Below are 18756 nucleotides of genomic sequence, written 5' to 3'. Positions count from 1 at the left end.
GAGGGGTGGCCAGTCCTCTTCTGACTGTACTGGGTAGAGAGGAACCAGGCTATGAGGGATGGCCAGTCCTCTTCTGACTGTACTGGGTAGAGAGGAACCAGGCTATGAGGGGTGGCCAGTCCTCTTCTGGCTGTGCCGGGTGGAGATTATAACAGAACATGGCCAAGATGTTCAAATGTTCATAAATGACCAGCATGGTCAAATAATAATCACAGTAGTTGTCGAGGGTGCAGCAAGTCAGCACCTCAGGAGTAAATATCAGTTGGCTTTTCATAGCCGATCATTCAGAGTATCTCTACCGCTCCTGCTGTCTCTAGGAAGTTGAAAACAGCAGGTCTGGGACAGGTAGCACGTCAGGAGAAATACTCCAGATATAACAGACTGACCCTAGCCCCACGACACAAACTATTACAGCATAAATACTGGCTGAGAGGCCGAGACATTCCCACTACAAAGTGCTGTACAGAAACCCAGCCTATAATCCCAAACAGCAAGCAATACAGGTGTAGAAGCACGGTGGCTAGGAAAAACTCCCTAGAAAGGCCAAAACTTAGGAGGAAACCTAGAGAGGAACCAGCTGTTAGCTGATCATGTAGGCTAGATGAATCAGCTAGTTAGATATATCAGATGTACGTGCCTGTGTGTCAAACACACACAGATAGACATCCCATGTGGCTCCGCTTTAAACCAACTACAACTGGAAGCAACACTGTAGTCAGTGTATTCTAGACCGGAGCAGGGCAGGTGGTGTAACTGTCTAATGTGATCTATAGCGTGTTTCATGCGAAGCTAAGACAATAACACATGTTCTCAGTAACCTGACCAGGTAAATGGTGTGTTCAGTATGTAAGAGGTGTGTTCAGTATGTGACAGGTGTGTTCAGTATGCAACAGGTGTTCAGTAGGTGACAGGTGTGTTCAGTACGTTACAGGTGTGTTCAGTATGTAACAGGTGTGTTCAGTAGTGACAGGTGTGTTCAGTATGTGACAGGTGTGTTCAGTTTGTAACAGGTGTGTTCAGTAGGTGACAGGTGTGTTCAGTAAGTAACAGGTGTGTTCAGTACGTGACAGGTGTGTTCAGTATGTGACAGGTGTGTTCAGTATGCAACAGGTGTTCAGTAGGTGACAGGTGTGTTCAGTACGTAACAGGTGTGTTCAGTATGTAACAGGTGTGTTCAGTATGTAACAGGTGTGTTCAGTACGATACAGGTGTAGTTCAGTACGTGACAGGTGTGTTCAGTATGCAACAGGTGTTCAGTAGGTGACAGGTGTGTTCAGTACGTAACAGGTGTGTTCAGTATGTAACAGGTGTATTCAGTATGTAACAGGTGTGTTCAGTACGATACAGGTGTAGTTCAGTATGTGACAGGTGTGTTCAGTATGTAACAGGTGTGTTCAGTATGTGACAGGTGTGTTCAGTACGTGACAGGACAGGTGTGTTCAGTACGTGACAGGTGTGTTCAGTACGATACAGGTGTAGTTCAGTATGTGACAGGTGTGTTCAGTACGATACAGGTGTAGTTCAGTATGTGACAGGTGTGTTCAGTATGTAACAGGTGTGTTCAGTATGTGACAGGTGTGTTAAGTACGATACAGGTGTGTTCAGTATGTGACAGGTGTGTTCAGTATGTGACAGGTGTGTTCAGTATGTGACAGGTGTGTTCAGTATGTGACAGGTGTGTTCAGTATGTAACAGGTGTGTTCAGTATGTGACAGGTGTGTTCAGTACGTAACAGGTGTGTTCAGTATGTGACAGGTGTGTTCAGTATGTGACAGGACAGGTGTGTTCAGTACGTGACAGATGTGTTCAGTATGTGACAGGTGTGTTCAGTATGTAACAGGTGTGTTCAGTATGTGACAGGACAGGTGTGTTCAGTATGTGACAGATGTGTTCAGTATGTAACAGGTGTGTTCAGTATGTAACAGGTGTGTTCAGTATGTAACAGGTGTGTTCAGTATGTGACAGGACAGGTGTGTTCAGTACGTGACAGATGTGTTCAGTATGTAACAGGTGTGTTCAGTATGTGACAGGTGTGTTCAGTATGTGACAGGACAGGTGTGTTCAGTACGTGACAGGTGTGTTCAGTATGTGACAGGTGTGTTCAGTATGTAACAGGTGTGTTCAGTATGTGACAGGACAGGTGTGTTCAGTATGTAACAGGTGTGTTCAGTATGTGACAGATGTGTTCAGTATGTGACAGGTGTGTTCAGTATGTGACAGGTGTGTTCAGTATGTAACAGGTGTGTTCAGTATGTGACAGGACAGGTGTGTTCAGTATGTGACAGGTGTGTTCAGTATGTGACAGGTGTGTTCAGTATGTGACAGGTGTGTTCAGTATGTAACAGGTGTGTTCAGTATGTGACAGGTGTGTTCAGTATGTGACAGGTGTGTTCAGTATGTGACAGGTGTGTTCAGTACGTGACAGGTGTGTTCAGTATGTGACAGGTGTGTTCAGTATGTAAGGTGTGTTCAGTATGTGACAGGTGTGTTCAGTACGATACAGGTGTAGTATGTAACAGGTGTGTTCAGTATGACAGGACAGGTGTGTTCAGTACGTGACAGGTGTGTTCAGTATGTGACAGGTGTGTTCAGTATGATACAGGTGTAGTTCAGTATGTGACAGGTGTGTTCAGTACGATACAGGTGTAGTTCAGTACGTGACAGGTGTGTTCAGTATGTGACAGGTGTGTTCAGTATGTAACAGGTGTGTTCAGTATGTGACAGGTGTGTTCAGTATGTAACAGGTGTGTTCAGTATGTAACAGGTGTGTTCAGTATGTGACAGGTGTGTTCAGTATGTGACAGGTGTGTTCAGTATGTGACAGGTGTGTTCAGTATGTGACAGGTGTGTTCAGTACGTGTATGTGTTCAGTATGTGACAGGTGTGTTCAGTACGTGACAGGACAGGTGTGTTCAGTACGTGACAGGTGTGTTCAGTACGATACAGGTGTAGTTCAGTATGTGACAGGTGTGTTCAGTACGATACAGGTGTAGTTCAGTATGTGACAGGTGTGTTCAGTATGTAACAGGTGTGTTCAGTATGTGACAGGTGTGTTAAGTACGATACAGGTGTGTTCAGTATGTGACAGGTGTGTTCAGTATGTGACAGGTGTGTTCAGTATGTGACAGGTGTGTTCAGTATGTAACAGGTGTGTTCAGTATGTGACAGGTGTGTTCAGTACGTAACAGGTGTGTTCAGTATGTGACAGGTGTGTTCAGTATGTGACAGGACAGGTGTGTTCAGTACGTGACAGATGTGTTCAGTATGTGACAGGTGTGTTCAGTATGTAACAGGTGTGTTCAGTATGTGACAGGTGTGTTCAGTATGTGACAGGACAGGTGTGTTCAGTACGTGACAGATGTGTTCAGTATGTAACAGGTGTGTTCAGTATGTGACAGGTGTGTTCAGTATGTAACAGGTGTGTTCAGTATGTGACAGGTGTGTTCAGTATGTGAGGTGTGTTCAGTATGTGACAGATGTGTTCAGTATGTAACAGGTGTGTTCAGTATGTGACAGGTGTGTTCAGTATGTGACAGGACAGGTGTGTTCAGTATGTGACAGGTGTGTTCAGTATGTGACAGGTGTGTTCAGTATGTAACAGGTGTGTTCAGTATGTGACAGGATGTGACAGGACAGGTGTGTTCAGTATGTGACAGGTGTGTTCAGTATGTGACAGATGTGTTCAGTATGTGACAGGTGTGTTCAGTATGTAACAGGTGTGTTCAGTATGTGACAGGACAGGTGTATTCAGTATGTAACAGGTGTGTTCAGTATGTGACAGGTGTGTTCAGTATGTGACAGGTGTGTTCAGTATGTAACAGGTGTGTTCAGTATGTGACAGGACAGGTGTGTTCAGTATGTAACAGGTGTGTTCAGTATGTGACAGGACAGGTGTGTTCAGTACGTGACAGGTGTGTTCAGTATGTGACAGGTGTGTTCAGTATGTAACAGGTGTGTTCAGTATGTGACAGGTGTGTTCAGTACGATACAGGTGTGTTCAGTATGTAACAGGTGTGTTCAGTATGTGACAGGACAGGTGTGTTCAGTACGTGACAGGTGTGTTCAGTATGTGACAGGTGTGTTCAGTATGTAACAGGTGTGTTCAGTATGTGACAGGTGTGTTCAGTACGATGCAGGTGTGTTCAGTATGTAACAGGTGTGTTCAGTATGTGACAGGACAGGTGTGTTCAGTACGTGACAGGTGTGTTCAGTATGTGACAGGTGTGTTCAGTATGTAACAGGTGTGTTCAGTATGTGACAGGTGTGTTCAGTATGTGACAGGTGTGTTCAGTATGTGACAGGTGTGTTCAGTATGTAACAGGTGTGTTCAGTATGTGACAGGTGTGTTCAGTATGTGACAGGTGTGTTCAGTATGTGACAGGTGTGTTCAGTATGTGACAGGTGTGTTCAGTATGTGACAGGTGTGTTCAGTACGTAACAGGTGTGTTCAGTACGTGACAGGTGTGTTCAGGACGTGACAGGTGTGTTCAGTACGTGACAGGTGTGTTCAGTACGTGACAGGTGTGTTCAGTATGTAACAGGTGTGTTCAGTACGATACAGGTGTAGTTCAGTATGTGACAGGTGTGTTCAGTACGATACAGGTGTAGTTCAGTACGTGACAGGTGTGTTCAGTACGTGACAGGTGTGTTCAGTATGTAACAGGTGTAGTTCAGTATGTGACAGGTGTGTTCAGTATGTAACAGGTGTAGTTCAGTATGTGACAGGTGTGTTCAGTACGATACAGGTGTAGTTCAGTACGTGACAGGTGTGTTCAGTATGATACAGGTGTAGTTCAGTATGTGACAGGTGTGTTCAGTACGATACAGGTGTAGTTCAGTACGTGACAGGTGTGTTCAGTATGTAACAGGTGTGTTCAGTATGTGACAGGTGTGTTCAGTATGTAACAGGTGTGTTCAGTAAGTAACAGGTGTGTTCAGTATGTAACAGGTGTGTTCAGTTTGTAACAGGTGTGTTCAGTATGTGACAGGTGTGTTCGGTAGGTAACAGGTGTGTTCAGTATGTGACAGGTGTGTTCAGTACGTGACAGGTGTGTTCAGTATGTGACAGGTGTGTTCGGTAGGTAACAGGTGTGTTCAGTATGTGACAGGTGTGTTCAGTACGTGACAGGTGTGTTCAGTATGTGACAGGTGTGTTCGGTAGGTAACAGGTGTGTTCGGTAGGTAACAGGTGTGTTCAGTTTGTAACAGGTGTGTTCAGTATGTAACAGGTGTGTTCGGTAGGTGACAGGTGTGTTCAGTAAGTAACAGGTGTGTTCAGTACGTGACAAGTGTGTTCAGTAAGTAACAGGTGTGTTCGGTATGTGACAGGTGTGTTCAGTAAGTAACAGGTGTGTTCAGTATGTGACAGGTTGTTCAGTACGTGACAGGACAGGTGTGTTCAGTACGTGACAGGTGTGTTCAGTACGATACAGGTGTAGTTCAGTATGTGACAGGTGTGTTCAGTATGTAACAGGTGTGTTCAGTATGTGACAGGTGTGTTCAGTATGTGACAGGTGTGTTCAGTATGGGACAGGTGTGTTCAGTACGTGACAGGACAGGTGTGTTCAGTACATGACAGGTGTGTTCAGTACGATACAGATGTGTTCAGTATGTGACAGGTGTGTTCAGTATGTGACAGGTGTGTTCAGTACATGACAGGACAGGTGTGTTCAGTACGTGACAGGTGTGTTCAGTACGATACAGGTGTAGTTCAGTATGTGACAGGTGTGTTCAGTATGTAACAGGTGTGTTCAGTATGTGACAGGTGTGTTCAGTACGTGACAGGACAGGTGTGTTCAGTATGTGACAGGTGTGTTCAGTATGTGACAGGTGTGTTCAGTATGTGACAGGTGTGTTCAGTATGTAACAGGTGTGTTCAGTACGTGACAGGACAGGTGTGTTCAGTACGTGACAGGACAGGTGTGTTCAGTATGTGACAGATGTGTTCAGTATGTGACAGGTGTGTTCAGTATGTAACAGGTGTAGTTCAGTATGTGACAGGTGTGTTCAGTATGTGACAGGTGTGTTCAGTACGTGACAGGTGTGTTCAGTAAGTAACAGGTGTGTTCAGTAAGTAACAGGTGTGTTCAGTAAGTAACAGGTGTGTTCAGTATGTAACAGGTGTGTTCAGTACGTGACAGGACAGGTGTGTTCAGTACGTGACAGGTGTGTTCAGTATGTGACAGGTGTGTTCAGTACGTGACAGGTGTGTTCAGTATGTGACAGGTGTGTTCAGTATGTGACAGGTGTGTTCAGTATGTGACAGGTGTGTTCAGTATGTGACAGGTGTGTTCAGTACAATACAGGTGTGTTCAGTATGTGACAGGTGTGTTCAGTACAATACAGGTGTGTTCAGTACGTGACAGGTGTGTTCAGTATGTGACAGGTGTGTTCAGTACGTGACAGGTGTGTTCAGTATGTGACAGGTGTGTTCCAGTATGTACAGGTGTGTTCAGTACAATACAGGTGTGTTCAGTATGTGACAGGTGTGTTCAGTACGTGACAGGTGTGTTCAGTATGTGACAGGTGTGTTCCGTACGTGACAGGTGTGTTCAGTACAATGACAGGTGTGTTCAGTACGTGACAGGTGTGTTCAGTATGTGACAGGTGTGTTCAGTATGTACAGGTGTGTTCAGTATGTGACAGGTGTGTTCAGTATGTGACAGGTGTGTTCAGTACACAGGTGTGTTCAGTATGTGACAGGTGTGTTCAGTACGTGACAGGTGTGTTCAGTATGTGACAGGTGTGTTCAGTACAGGTGTGTTCAGTACAGGTGTGTTCAGTATGTGACAGGTGTGTTCAGTATGTGACAGGTGTGTTCAGTACAATGACAGGTGTGTTCAGTATGTGACAGGTGTGTTCAGTATGTAACAGGTGTGTTCAGTACAGTGTGTTCAGTAGGACAGGTGTGTTCAGTACGTGACAGGTGTGTTCAGTATGTGACAGGTGTGTTCAGTACGTGACAGGTGTGTTCGTGAGGTGTGTTCAGTGTGACAGGTGTGTTCAGTATGTGACAGGTGTGTTCAGTATGTGACAGGTGTGTTCAGTATGTGACAGGTGTGTTCAGTACAATACAGGTGTGTTCAGTATGTGACAGGTGTGTTCAGTACAATACAGGTGTGTTCAGTACGTGACAGGTGTGTTCAGTATGTGACAGGTGTGTTCAGTACGTAACAGGTGTGTTCAGTACGTAACAGGTGTGTTCAGTACGATACAGGTGTGTTCAGTACAATACAGGTGTGTTCAGTATGTGACAGGTGTGTTCAGTACGTGACAGGTGTGTTCAGTATGTGACAGGTGTGTTCCGTACGATACAGGTGTGTTCAGTACAATACAGGTGTGTTCAGTACGTGACAGGTGTGTTCAGTATGTGACAGGTGTGTTCCGTACGATACAGGTGTGTTCAGTACGTGACAGGTGTGTTCAGTATGTGACAGGTGTGTTCAGTACAATACAGGTGTGTTCAGTACGTGACAGGTGTGTTCAGTATGTGACAGGTGTGTTCCGTACGATACAGGTGTGTTCAGTACGTGACAGGTGTGTTCAGTATGTGACAGGTGTGTTCAGTATGGTGACAGGGTGTGTTCAGTACACGATACAGGTGTGTTCAGTACAATACAGGTGTGTTCAGTACGTGACAGGTGTGTTCAGTATGTGACAGGTGTGTTCAGTACGATACAGGTGTGTTCAGTACGTGACAGGTGTGTTCAGTATGTGACAGGTGTGTTCAGTACAATACAGGTGTGTTCAGTACGTGACAGGTGTGTTCAGTATGTGACAGGTGTGTTCAGTACAATACAGGTGTGTTCAGTATGTGACAGGTGTGTTCAGTACGTTACAGGTGTGTTCAGTATGTGACAGGTGTGTTCAGTACGTGACAGGTGTGTTCAGTACAATACAGGTGTGTTCAGTACGTGACAGGTGTGTTCAGTATGTGACAGGTGTGTTCAGTACAATACAGGTGTGTTCAGTATGTGACAGGTGTGTTCAGTACAATACAGGTGTGTTCAGTACGTGACAGGTGTGTTCAGTATGTGACAGGTGTGTTCAGTACAATACAGGTGTGTTCAGTATGTGACAGGTGTGTTCATTATGTGACAGGTGTAGTTCTAGTGTTCCATGACTGTTTCCCCAGTTTAGAACACCCTCTAGGCCAGGATTGGTGATTTCATCTCACGTTTCTAAAGCATTTAGTTTAAAGTGTGATCTGACTGTTCGGTATAGACAATACGTATTTCAATTAAATGCTAAAATACGAAGTCATTCATGTACGGTACACTACATGGTCAAAAGTATGTGGACACCCCTTTAAATGAGTGGATTCAGCTGTTTCAGCCACACCTGTTGCTGACAGGTGTATACAATCGAGCACACAGCCATGCAATCTCCATAGACAAACATTGGCAGTAGAATGGCCCGTACTGAAGTGCTCAGTGGTTTTCATGGTTCAGGCCCCTTAGTTCCAGTGAAGGGACATTTTAACGCTACAGCATACAATGACATTCTAGATGATTCTGTGCTTCCAACTTTGTTGCAACAGTTTGGGGAAGGCCATTTCCTGTTTCAGCATGATAGTACCCGACCTCACTAATGCTCTTGTGGCTGAATGGAAGCAAGTCCCTGCAGCAATGTTCCTACATCTAGTGGAAAGTCTTCCCAGAAGAGTGGAGGCTGTTATAGCAGCAATGTTCCAACATCTAGTGGAAAGCCTTCCCAGAAGAGTGGAGGCTGTTATAGCAGCAATGTTCCAACATCTATTGGAAAGCCTTCCCAGAAGAGTGGAGGATGTTATAGCAGCAATGTTCCATCATCTAGTGGAAAGCCTTCCCAGAAGAGTGGAGGCTGTTATAGCAGCAATGTTCCAACATCTTCAGTGGAAAGCCTTCCCAGAAGAGTGGAGGCTGTGACAGGTGTTCCAACATCTATGTGGAAAGCCTTCCCAGAAGAGTGGAGGCTGTTATAGCAGCCCTTAATGCCCATGATTTTGTAATGAGATGTTCTGACGAGCAGGTGTTTCAATAAATGCTAAAATGACCATGTCATGTATGTAACCTATTCAAAAGTGTACACACAACCTGGTGAGTGGAGAGTGGTAACCTGGTTAGGCTGGTAACCTGGTTAGACTGGTAACCTGGTTAGAATGGCTGGTAACCTGGTTTTCAGACTGGTAGGCCCCTGGTTCCAGACTGAAGGAACCTGGTTAGCTGGTAACCTGGTTAGACTGGTAACCTGGTTGAACTGGTAACCTGGTTAGGCTGGTAACCTGGTTAGAAAGTGGTAAATGGTTTGGTTAGACTGGTAACCTGGTTAGACTGGTAACCTGGTTAGGCTGGTAACCTGAGATTTCGAGACTGGTAACCTGGTTAGACTGGTAACCTGGTTAGACTGGTAACCTGGTTAGACTGGTAACCTGGTTAGACTGGTAACCTGGTTTTCAGAGAATTGGAGTCAGATCCGAGGTTCTCCTGCTAAGGCTCTGACACACCACACTGTCACACACACACACACACACACACACACACACACACACACACACACACACACACACACACACACACACACACACACACACACACACACACACACACACACACACACACACACACACACACACACACACCCGCCACCACACTGTCACACACTTACTGACCTTCACATCATCAGTGTGTATGTTTGAAACAACGGTATTGTTTTGTGTTCATGTGTGTGTGTGTGTGTGTGTGTGTGTGTGTGTGTGTGTGTGTGTGTGTGTGTGTTTGTGTTTGTGTGTGTGTGTGTGTGTGTGTTTGTGTTTGTGTGTGTGTGTGTGTGTGTGTGTGTGTGTTGTGTGTGTGTGTGTGTGTGTTTGTGTTTGTGTGTGTGTGTGTGTGTGTGTGTGTGTGTGTGTGTGTTCGTGTGTTTGTGTTTGTGTGTGTGTGTGTGTGTTGTGTGTGTGTGTTCGTGTGTTTGTGTTTGTGTGTGTGTGCGTGTGTTTGTGTGTTCGTGTGTGTGTGTGTGTGTGTGTGTGTGTGTGTTGTGTGTGTGTGTGTGTGTGTGTGTGTTTGTGTGTGTGTGTGTGTGTTTGTGTTTGTGTTTGTGTGTGTGTTTGTGTGTGCATGTGTTTGTGTGTTCGAGTGTGTGTGTGTGTGTGTGTGTGTGTGTGTGTGTGTGTGTGTGTGTGTGTGTGTGAGTGTGTGTGTTTAAACAACAGTATGGTTTCATAACACTGATGCAGACAAACTGGGCCATGGTATGAGCCTTGTTATAGTCATCTGCAATGTGACTCTGTTTCAGTGTCTCTCTCCCTTTTATCTCATTCCGTCACTCACACTTCTCAATTCAATTCAATTCAAGGGCTTTATTGGCATGGGAAACATGTGTTAACATGTTACAACATACAACATACAAAGTGAATATATAAAAAGAAAAACAAAAAAAAATTAACAGTAAACATTACACATACAGAAGTTTCAAAACAGTAAAGACATTACAAATGTCATATTATATATATATATATATATATATACAATGTACAAATAGTTAAAGGACACAAGATAAAATAAATAAGCATAAATATGGGTTGTATTTACAATGGTGTTTGTTCTTCACTGGTTGCCCTTTTCTCGTGGCAACAGGTCACAAATCTTGCTGCTGCTACTTCTCTCTCTCTCTCTCACCTCCCTCTCTCTGTCTCCCCATATCTTCCTCCCTCTATAGAAAGTCTCGTGTGGACAGCCCTGGAGGTGTGAGAAGCAGGAGAACGGTTCAGAGGAGGATGACCTGCCCTAGTTTCCCGGAGATCACTAGAGTGCTGCAGAACCCTGTCCCCAGTCCCCTGACCCGTTCTGCTAGCCTAGACGAGCTCATCCTGCGATGCCTGCACTGCTTCGGTGAGACAAACACAGAGAGACAGATTCAGACAGACAGAGAGAGAGGGAGAGGGAGAGAGAGAGAGAGAGAGAGAGAGAGAGAGAGAGAGAGAGAGAGAGAGAGAGAGAGAGACAGAGAGAGAGAGAGAGGGAGAGACAGAGAGAGAAACAGACAGACAGACAGACAGACAGACAGACAGACAGACAGACAGAGAGAGAGACAGAGAGAGACAGGGAGGAGAAGGGGGAGGAATTCAGGGAGGGAGAAGGATGATGGAGACAGGGAGGGAGAATGGGGAGAGAGGCAGGGAGGGAGACAGGGGGGAGAAGGATGATGGAGACAGGGAGGGAGAAGGATGAGGGAGACAGGGAGGGAGAAGGATGAGGGAGACAGGGAGGGAGAAGGATGATGGAGACAGGGGGGGAGAAGGATGAGGGAGACAGGGAGGGAGAAGGATGAGGGAGACAGGGAGGGAGAATGGGGAGAGAGGCAGGGAGGGAGACAGGGAGGGAGAAGGATGATGGAGACAGGGGGGAGAAGGATGAGGGAGACAGGGGGAGATGGATGAGGGAGACAGGGAGGGAGAAGGATGAGGGAGACAGGGAGGGAGAATGGGGAGAGAGGCAGGGAGGGAGACAGGGAGGGATAAGGATGATGGAGACAGGGGGAGAAGGATGAGGGAGACAGGGAGGGAGAAGGATGAGGGAGACAGGGAGGGAGAAGGATGATGGAGACAGGGGGAGAAGGATGAGGGAGACAGGGAGGGAGAAGGATGAAGGAGACAGGGAGGGAGAAGGATGATGGAGACAGGGGGAGAAGGATGAGGGAGACAGGGAGGGAGAAGGATGATGGAGACAGGGAGGGAGAAGGATGAGGGAGACAGGGAGGGAGAAGGATGAGGGAGACAGGGAGGGAGAATGGGGAGAAAGGCAGGGAGGGAGAAGGGGAGGGAGGGAGAAGGATGATGGAGACAGGGGGAGAAGGATGAGGGAGACAGGGAGGGAGAAGGATGATGGAGAAGGATGATGGAGACAGGGGGAGAAGGATGAGGGAGACAGGGAGGGAGAAGGATGATGGAGACAGGGAGGGAGAAGGATGAGGGAGACAGGGAGGGAGAAGGATGAGGGAGACAGGGAGGGAGAATGGGGAGAAAGGCAGGGAGGGAGAAGGGGGAGAAAGGCAGGGAGGGAGAAGGGGGAGGGAGGGAGACACGGAAGGAGGGAGAATGGGGAGAAAGGCAGGGAGGGAGAAGGGGGAGGGAGGGAGACACGGAAAGAGGGAGAATGGGGAGAAAGGCAGGGAGGGAGAAGGGGGAGGGAGGGAGACACGGAAGGAGGGAGACAGGGAGGGAGGACATGTGAGACAAAGGGCACACATACAATCAATCTTTGTTTGGAGAAAAGGTCCACACAGTTTGTGCTAACTCTCTTTCCCTAGCGTGCACACACACACATACACACACACACATACACACACACACACATACACATACACACACACACACACACATACACACACACACACACACACACACACACACACACACACACACACATACACACACACACACACACACACACATACACACATACATACACACACGCGCGCACACATACACACACACACACGCGCGCGCACACACACACACACACACACACACATACACACACACACACAAAGTAGATATTACCAAGTAGCAGTTACTGAAGTAGATACCACATATAGTGGTCTACCATTACCCAGCAACTGGAACACCTCTCTGATACATAACACACTGAAACCTCTCTCCTTCCTGTCTCCACCCCTTCCCCCCTTCTCCCCCCCTCCCTCCCCCTCCCCTCTCACTCCCCCTTCTCTCTCCCTCTCTCTCTCCCTCCCCTCTCTCTCTCTCTCCCCCCTCTCCCCCCTCCTCTCTCTCTCTCTCTCTTTGTCTTTCTCTCTCTCTCTCTGTGTGTGTCTCTCCTCTCCCTCCCCCTCTCTCTCTCTGTCTCTCCCCCCTCTCTCTCTCTCCCCCTCTCTCTCTCTCTCTCCCCTCTCTCTCTCTCTCTCCCTCCCCCTCTCTCTCTCTTTCTCTCTCTCTCTCTCTGTCTATAGCGCTACATAACACTGTCATAACATTGACCATGTATCATATGCAGTCAGTTACCTCATGATAACTTACTTTGCACTGTTACTATTTCAAGTATTAGATCTCACCACTGCACAATATTGTAAAGCGTTGTTACTATGCAACGGCCAAACTGTTCTGCCCACGATGTGTTCATTTTATAGAGGCGCTCAACACGAGCATCTCATTTCAGAAGCACTGTGGTGCTCAACATGAGCATCTCATTTCAGAAGCACTGTGGTGCTCAACATGAGCATCTCATTTCAGAAGCACTGTGGTGCTCAACACGAGCATCTCATTTCAGAAGCACTGTGGTGCTCAACATGAGCATCTCATTTCAGAAGCACTGTGGTGCTCAACATGAGCATCTCATTTCAGAAGCACTGTGGTGCTCAACACGAGCATCTCATTTCAGAAGCACTGTGGTGCTCAACACGAGCATCTCATTTCAGAAGCACTGTGGTGCTCAACACGAGCATCTCATTTCAGAAGCACTGTGGTGCTCAACATGAGCATCTCATTTCAGAAGCACTGTGGTGCTCATGTGAATTGTATTTATTTCTCTGACTTCAGACCTATTATCACATAACATGTATTTTTTGTGTGTTTTTAATACAATGATGTTTTGATCTGTGAACTGTGTCTAAATTGTCCTCTATTCTGGCTTCTGCTGTATCTTACTGTGACCCCTGACCTCTCACCCCTTATCTGTGTGTTGATTGGCTCTAACCTTTGACCTGTGTGTTGATTGGTTCTAACTGTTTTGTTGATTGGTTCTAACCTTTGACCTGTGTGTTGATTGGTTCTAAACTGTGACCTGTGTGTTGATTGGTTCTAACCTGTGACCAGTGTGTTGATTGGTTCCAACCTGTGACCTGTGTGTTGATTGGTTCTAACCTGTGACCAGTGTGTTGATTGGTTCTAACCTTTGACCTGTATGTTGATTGGTTCTAACCGGTGTGTTGTTTGGGTCTAACCTTTGACCTGTGTGTTGATTGGTTCTAAACTGTGACCTGTGTGTTGATTGGTTCTAAACTGTGACCTGTGTGTTGATTGGTTCTAAACTGTGACCTGTGTGTTGATTGGTTCTAACCTGTGACCAGTGTGTTGATTGGTTCTAACCTTTGACCTGTATGTTGATTGGTTCTAACCGGTGTGTTGTTTGGGTCTAACCTTTGACCTGTGTGTTGATTGGTTCTAAACTGTGACCTGTGTGTTGATTGGTTCTAACCTGTGACCCGTGTGTTGATTGGTTCTAACCTGTGACCTGTGTGTTGATTGGTTCTAACCTGTGACCAGTGTGTTGATTGGTTCCAACCTGTGACCTGTGTGTTGATTGGTTCTAACCTGTGACCAGTGTGTTGATTGGTTCTAACCTTTGACCTGTATGTTGATTGGTTCTAACCGGTGTGTTGTTTGGGTCTAACCTTTGACCTGTGTGTTGATTGGTTCTAAACTGTGACCTGTGTGTTGATTGGTTCTAAACTGTGACCTGTGTGTTGATTGGTTCTAACCTGTGACCTGTGTGTTGATTGGTTCTAACCTGTGACCTGTGTGTTGATTGGTTCTAACCTGTGACCTGTGTGGTGATTGGTTCTAACCTGTGACCTGTGTGTTGATTGGTTCTAACCTGTGACCTGTTTGTTGATTGGTTCTAACCTGTGACCTGTGTGTTGATTGGTTCTAACCTGTGACCTGTGTGTTGATTGGTTCTAACCTGTGACCTGTGTGTTGATTGGTTCTAACCTGTGACCTGTGTGTTGATTGGTTCTAACCTGTGACCTGTGTGTTGATTGGTTCTAACCTGTGACCTGTGTGTTGATTGGTTCTAACCTGTGACCTGTGTGTTGATTGGTTCTAACCTGTGACCTGTGTGTTGATTGGTTCTAACCTGTGTGTTGATTGGTTCTAACCTGTGACCTGTGTGTTGATTGGTTCTAACCTGTGACCTGTGTGTTGATTGGTTCTAACCTGTGACCTGTGTGTTGATTGGTTCTAACCTGTGACCTGTGTGTTGATTGGTTCTAACCTTTGACCTGTATGTTGATTGGTTGTGTTCCAGACTCGGATGGAAAGCTTTCGCGGGGATCTCAGCTCGTTCACATGACTCTGATGATGCACAGCTGGGTTGTTCCCTCACAGACCTTCGCCCAGAAACTCCTCGCCCTATATCCTCTACCCACGATGCATTGCTGCTTCCTGACCCCGTGGCCACATATGGGTTCAAACACTATTTAAATACGTTATCTAATTCTAATTCGTGGTCAGTCCTGTCGGTGCCCTGCACCTCTGACCAGGAAACAAATCTTGCTTTGTTTACTCCTGATGTTTCCAATACCTTACCCCCCCCCCCCCCCCCCACCCTTTATATAGAAATGAGTGAAGAAGCTGATTAGTGTTCTGGTGGGCTGACTGGGTGTCTATTGACTGTGTTCAGTGGCACAGAGCTGTTTGAGAGCTGTGGTTTCAGACTCCGATGCTGCTGTCCATAACCATTGATTTAAATGTATTTGTTACGTTGGTCCATAACAGCTGATATGGTTATGTGCAGCGTACAGTTGCATCATGTTGTATAGAAGCCATCTCTTCCGGCTGCTCTTCCTTGACTGTGTAACCTATAAGGACTGTCCAGTGGAAAAGAGAGGACTGAGACGACCGCAGGTCTGCCACCTTATCAGGTCAGTGTGATGTGTATCTGTGTGTGTGTGTTTGTGTGTGTGTAAGTGTTTGTGTGTGTCTGTGTGTGTTTTTGTGTGTGTCTGTGTGTTTTTGTTTGTGTGTCTGTGTATCTATGTGTGTGTGTGTGTGTGTGTGTGTGTGTGTGTATGTATGTCTGTCTGTGTGTGTGTGTGTTTGTCACTATTCTACAGTACAATTTGATCACAAAACATGAAATGAGCTTTAGACGTAGATATCCTGACCTCTACCTATATATCCTGACCTCTACCTATATATCATGACCTCTACCTACATATCCTGACTACCTAGATATCCTGACCTCTACCTATATATCCTGACCTCTACCTATATATCATGACCTCTACCTACATATCCTGACTACCTATATATCATGACCTCTACCTATATATCCTGACCTCTACCTATATATCCTGACCTCTACCTATATATTCTGACCTCTACCTATATATCCTGACCTCTACCTAGATATCCTGACCTCTACCTAGATATCCTGACCTCTACCTATATATCCTGACCTCTACCTATATATCCTGACCTCTACCTATATATCATGACCTCTACCTAGATATCCTGACCTCTACCTATATATCCTGACCTCTACCTATATATCCTGACCTCTACCTATATATCCTGACCTCTACCTATATATCCTGACCTCTACCTATATATCCTGACCTCTACCTATATATCATGACCTCTACCTATATATCCTGACCTCTACCTATATATCCTGACCTCTACCTAGATATCCTGACCTCTACCTATATATCATGACCTCTACCTATATATCATGACCTCTACCTATATATCCTGACCTCTACCTAGATATTCTGACCTCTATCTAGATATTCTGACCTCTACCTAGATATTCTGACCTCTACCTAGATATCCTGACCTCTACCTATATATCATGACCTCTACCTATATATCATGACCTCTACCTATATATCCTGACCTCTACCTAGATATCCTGACCTCTACCTAGATATCCTGACCTCTAGCTAGATATCCTGACCTCTACCAGCAGATCAGCAGGTTCCCAGCGGTGTTTGAGGCTATATACTGTTGTGTTGTTACTATAGTAACTGTGTTCTGTCCTGCAGATCAGCAGGTTTCCAGCGGTGTTTGAGGCTATATACTGTTGTGTTGTTACTATAGTAACTGTGTTCTGTCCAATAGACAGTGGATCAGCAGGTTCCCAGCGGTGTTTGAGGCTATATACTGTTGTGTTGTTACTATAGTAACTGTGTTCTGTCCTATAGACAGTGGATCAGCAGGTTCCCAGCTGTGTTTGAGGCTATATACTGTTGTGTTGTTACTATAGTAACTGTGTTCTGTCCTATAGACAGCAGATCAGCAGGTTCCCAGCGGTGTTTGAGGCTATATACTGTTGTGTTGTTACTATAGTAACTGTGTTCTGTCCTATAGACAGCAGATCAGCAGGTTCCCAGCGGTGTTTGAGGCTATATACTGTTGTGTTGTTACTATAGTAACTGTGTTCTGTCCTATAGACAGCAGATCAGCAGGTTCCCAGCGGTGTTTGAGGCTATATACTGTTGTGTTGTTACTATAGTAACTGTGTTCTGTCCTATATACAGCAGATCAGCAGGTTCCCAGCGGTGTTTGAGGCTATATACTGTTGTGTTGTTACTATAGTAACTGTGTTCTGTCCTATAGACAGCAGATCAGCAGGTTCCCAGCGGTGTTTGAGGCTATATACTGTTGTGTTGTTACTATAGTAACTGTGTTCTGTCCTGCAGATCAGCAGGTTTCCAGCGGTGTTTGAGGCTATATACTGTTGTGTTGTTACTATAGTAACTGTGTTCTGTCCTATAGACAGCAGATCAGCAGGTTCCCAGCGGTGTTTGAGGCTATATACTGTTGTGTTGTTACTATAGTAACTGTGTTCTGTCCTGCAGATCAGCAGGTTCCAGCGGTGTTTGAGGCTATATACTGTTGTGTTGTTACTATAGTAACTGTGTTCTGTCCTAGTAACTGTGTTCTGAGATCAGCAGGTTCCCAGCGGTGTTTGAGGCTATATACTGTTGTGTTGTTACTATAGTAACTGTGTTCTGTCCTGCAGATCAGCAGGTTTCCAGCGGTGTTTGAGGCTATATACTGTTGTGTTGTTACTATAGTAACTGTGTTCTGTCCTGACAGCAGGTTTCCAGCGGTCTATATACTGTTGTGTTGTTACTATAGTAACTGTGTTCTGTCCAGCAGATCAGCAGGTTTCCAGTGTTTGAGGCTATATACTGTTGTGTTGTTACTATAGTAACTGTGTTCTGTCCTATAGACAGCAGATCAGTTACAGTAACTGTTCCCTATAGACAGCGGTGTTTGAGGCTATATACTGTTGTGTTGTTACTATAGTAACTGTGTTCTGTCCAATAGACAGCAGATCAGCAGGTTCCCAGCGGTGTTTGAGGCTATATACTGTTGTGTTGTTACTATAGTAACTGTGTTCTGTCCTGCAGATCAGCAGGTTCCAGCGGTGTTTGAGGCTATATACTGTTGTGTTGTTACTATAGTAACTGTGTTCTGTCCTGCAGATCAGCAGGTTTCCAGCGGTGTTTGAGGCTATATACTGTTGTGTTGTTACTATAGTAACTGTGTTCTGTCCTATAGACAGATCAGCAGGTTCCCAGCGGTGTTTGAGGCTATATACTGTTGTGTTGTTACTATAGTAACTGTGTTCTGTCCTAGACAGCAGATCAGCAGGTTCCCAGCGGTGTTTGAGGCTATATACTGTTGTGTTGTTACTATAGTAACTGTCAGTTCTGTCTATATACTGTTGTGTTGTTACTATAGTAACTGTGTTCTGTCCTATAGACAGCAGATCAGCAGGTTCCCAGCGGTGTTTGAGGCTATATACTGTTGTGTTGTTACTATAGTAACTGTGTTCTGTCCTATAGACAGCAGATCAGCAGGTTCCCAGCGGTGTTTGAGGCTATATACTGTTGTGTTGTTACTATAGTAACTGTGTTCTGTCCTATAGACAGCAGATCAGTTCCCAGGTGTTTGAGGCTATATACTGTTGTGTTGTTACTATAGTAACTGTGTTCTGTCCTATAGACAGTGGATCAGCAGGTTCCCAGTGA

The 18756-nt window shown here is 45.6% G+C and overlaps 1 protein-coding gene and 1 long non-coding RNA gene across 2 annotated transcripts in view; both read left to right on the top strand.

The window, feature by feature from the left end:
* rasgrp4 (RAS guanyl releasing protein 4) overlaps positions 1 to 18756 on the top strand; it is a 77879-nt gene that overhangs the window by 20127 nt on the left and 38996 nt on the right. The window contains 3 exon segments of the mRNA XM_052472193.1: positions 10696 to 10868; positions 15018 to 15123; positions 15571 to 15633. Coding sequence (XP_052328153.1) covers positions 10696 to 10868; positions 15018 to 15123; positions 15571 to 15633 — 342 coding nt within the window.
* Positions 6295 to 7332, top strand: LOC127909886 (uncharacterized). Its single transcript, XR_008072837.1, has 3 exons — positions 6295 to 6385; positions 7137 to 7196; positions 7297 to 7332. It is a non-coding gene; the product is annotated as an uncharacterized LOC127909886 (long non-coding RNA).

Source organism: Oncorhynchus keta, chromosome 1 (genome assembly GCF_023373465.1).
Source record: "Oncorhynchus keta strain PuntledgeMale-10-30-2019 chromosome 1, Oket_V2, whole genome shotgun sequence".
NCBI classification, from domain to species: domain Eukaryota; kingdom Metazoa; phylum Chordata; class Actinopteri; order Salmoniformes; family Salmonidae; genus Oncorhynchus; species Oncorhynchus keta.
Note: the sequence above shows the minus strand (reverse complement) of the source record. Positions and strands in the feature narration are given on the sequence as shown.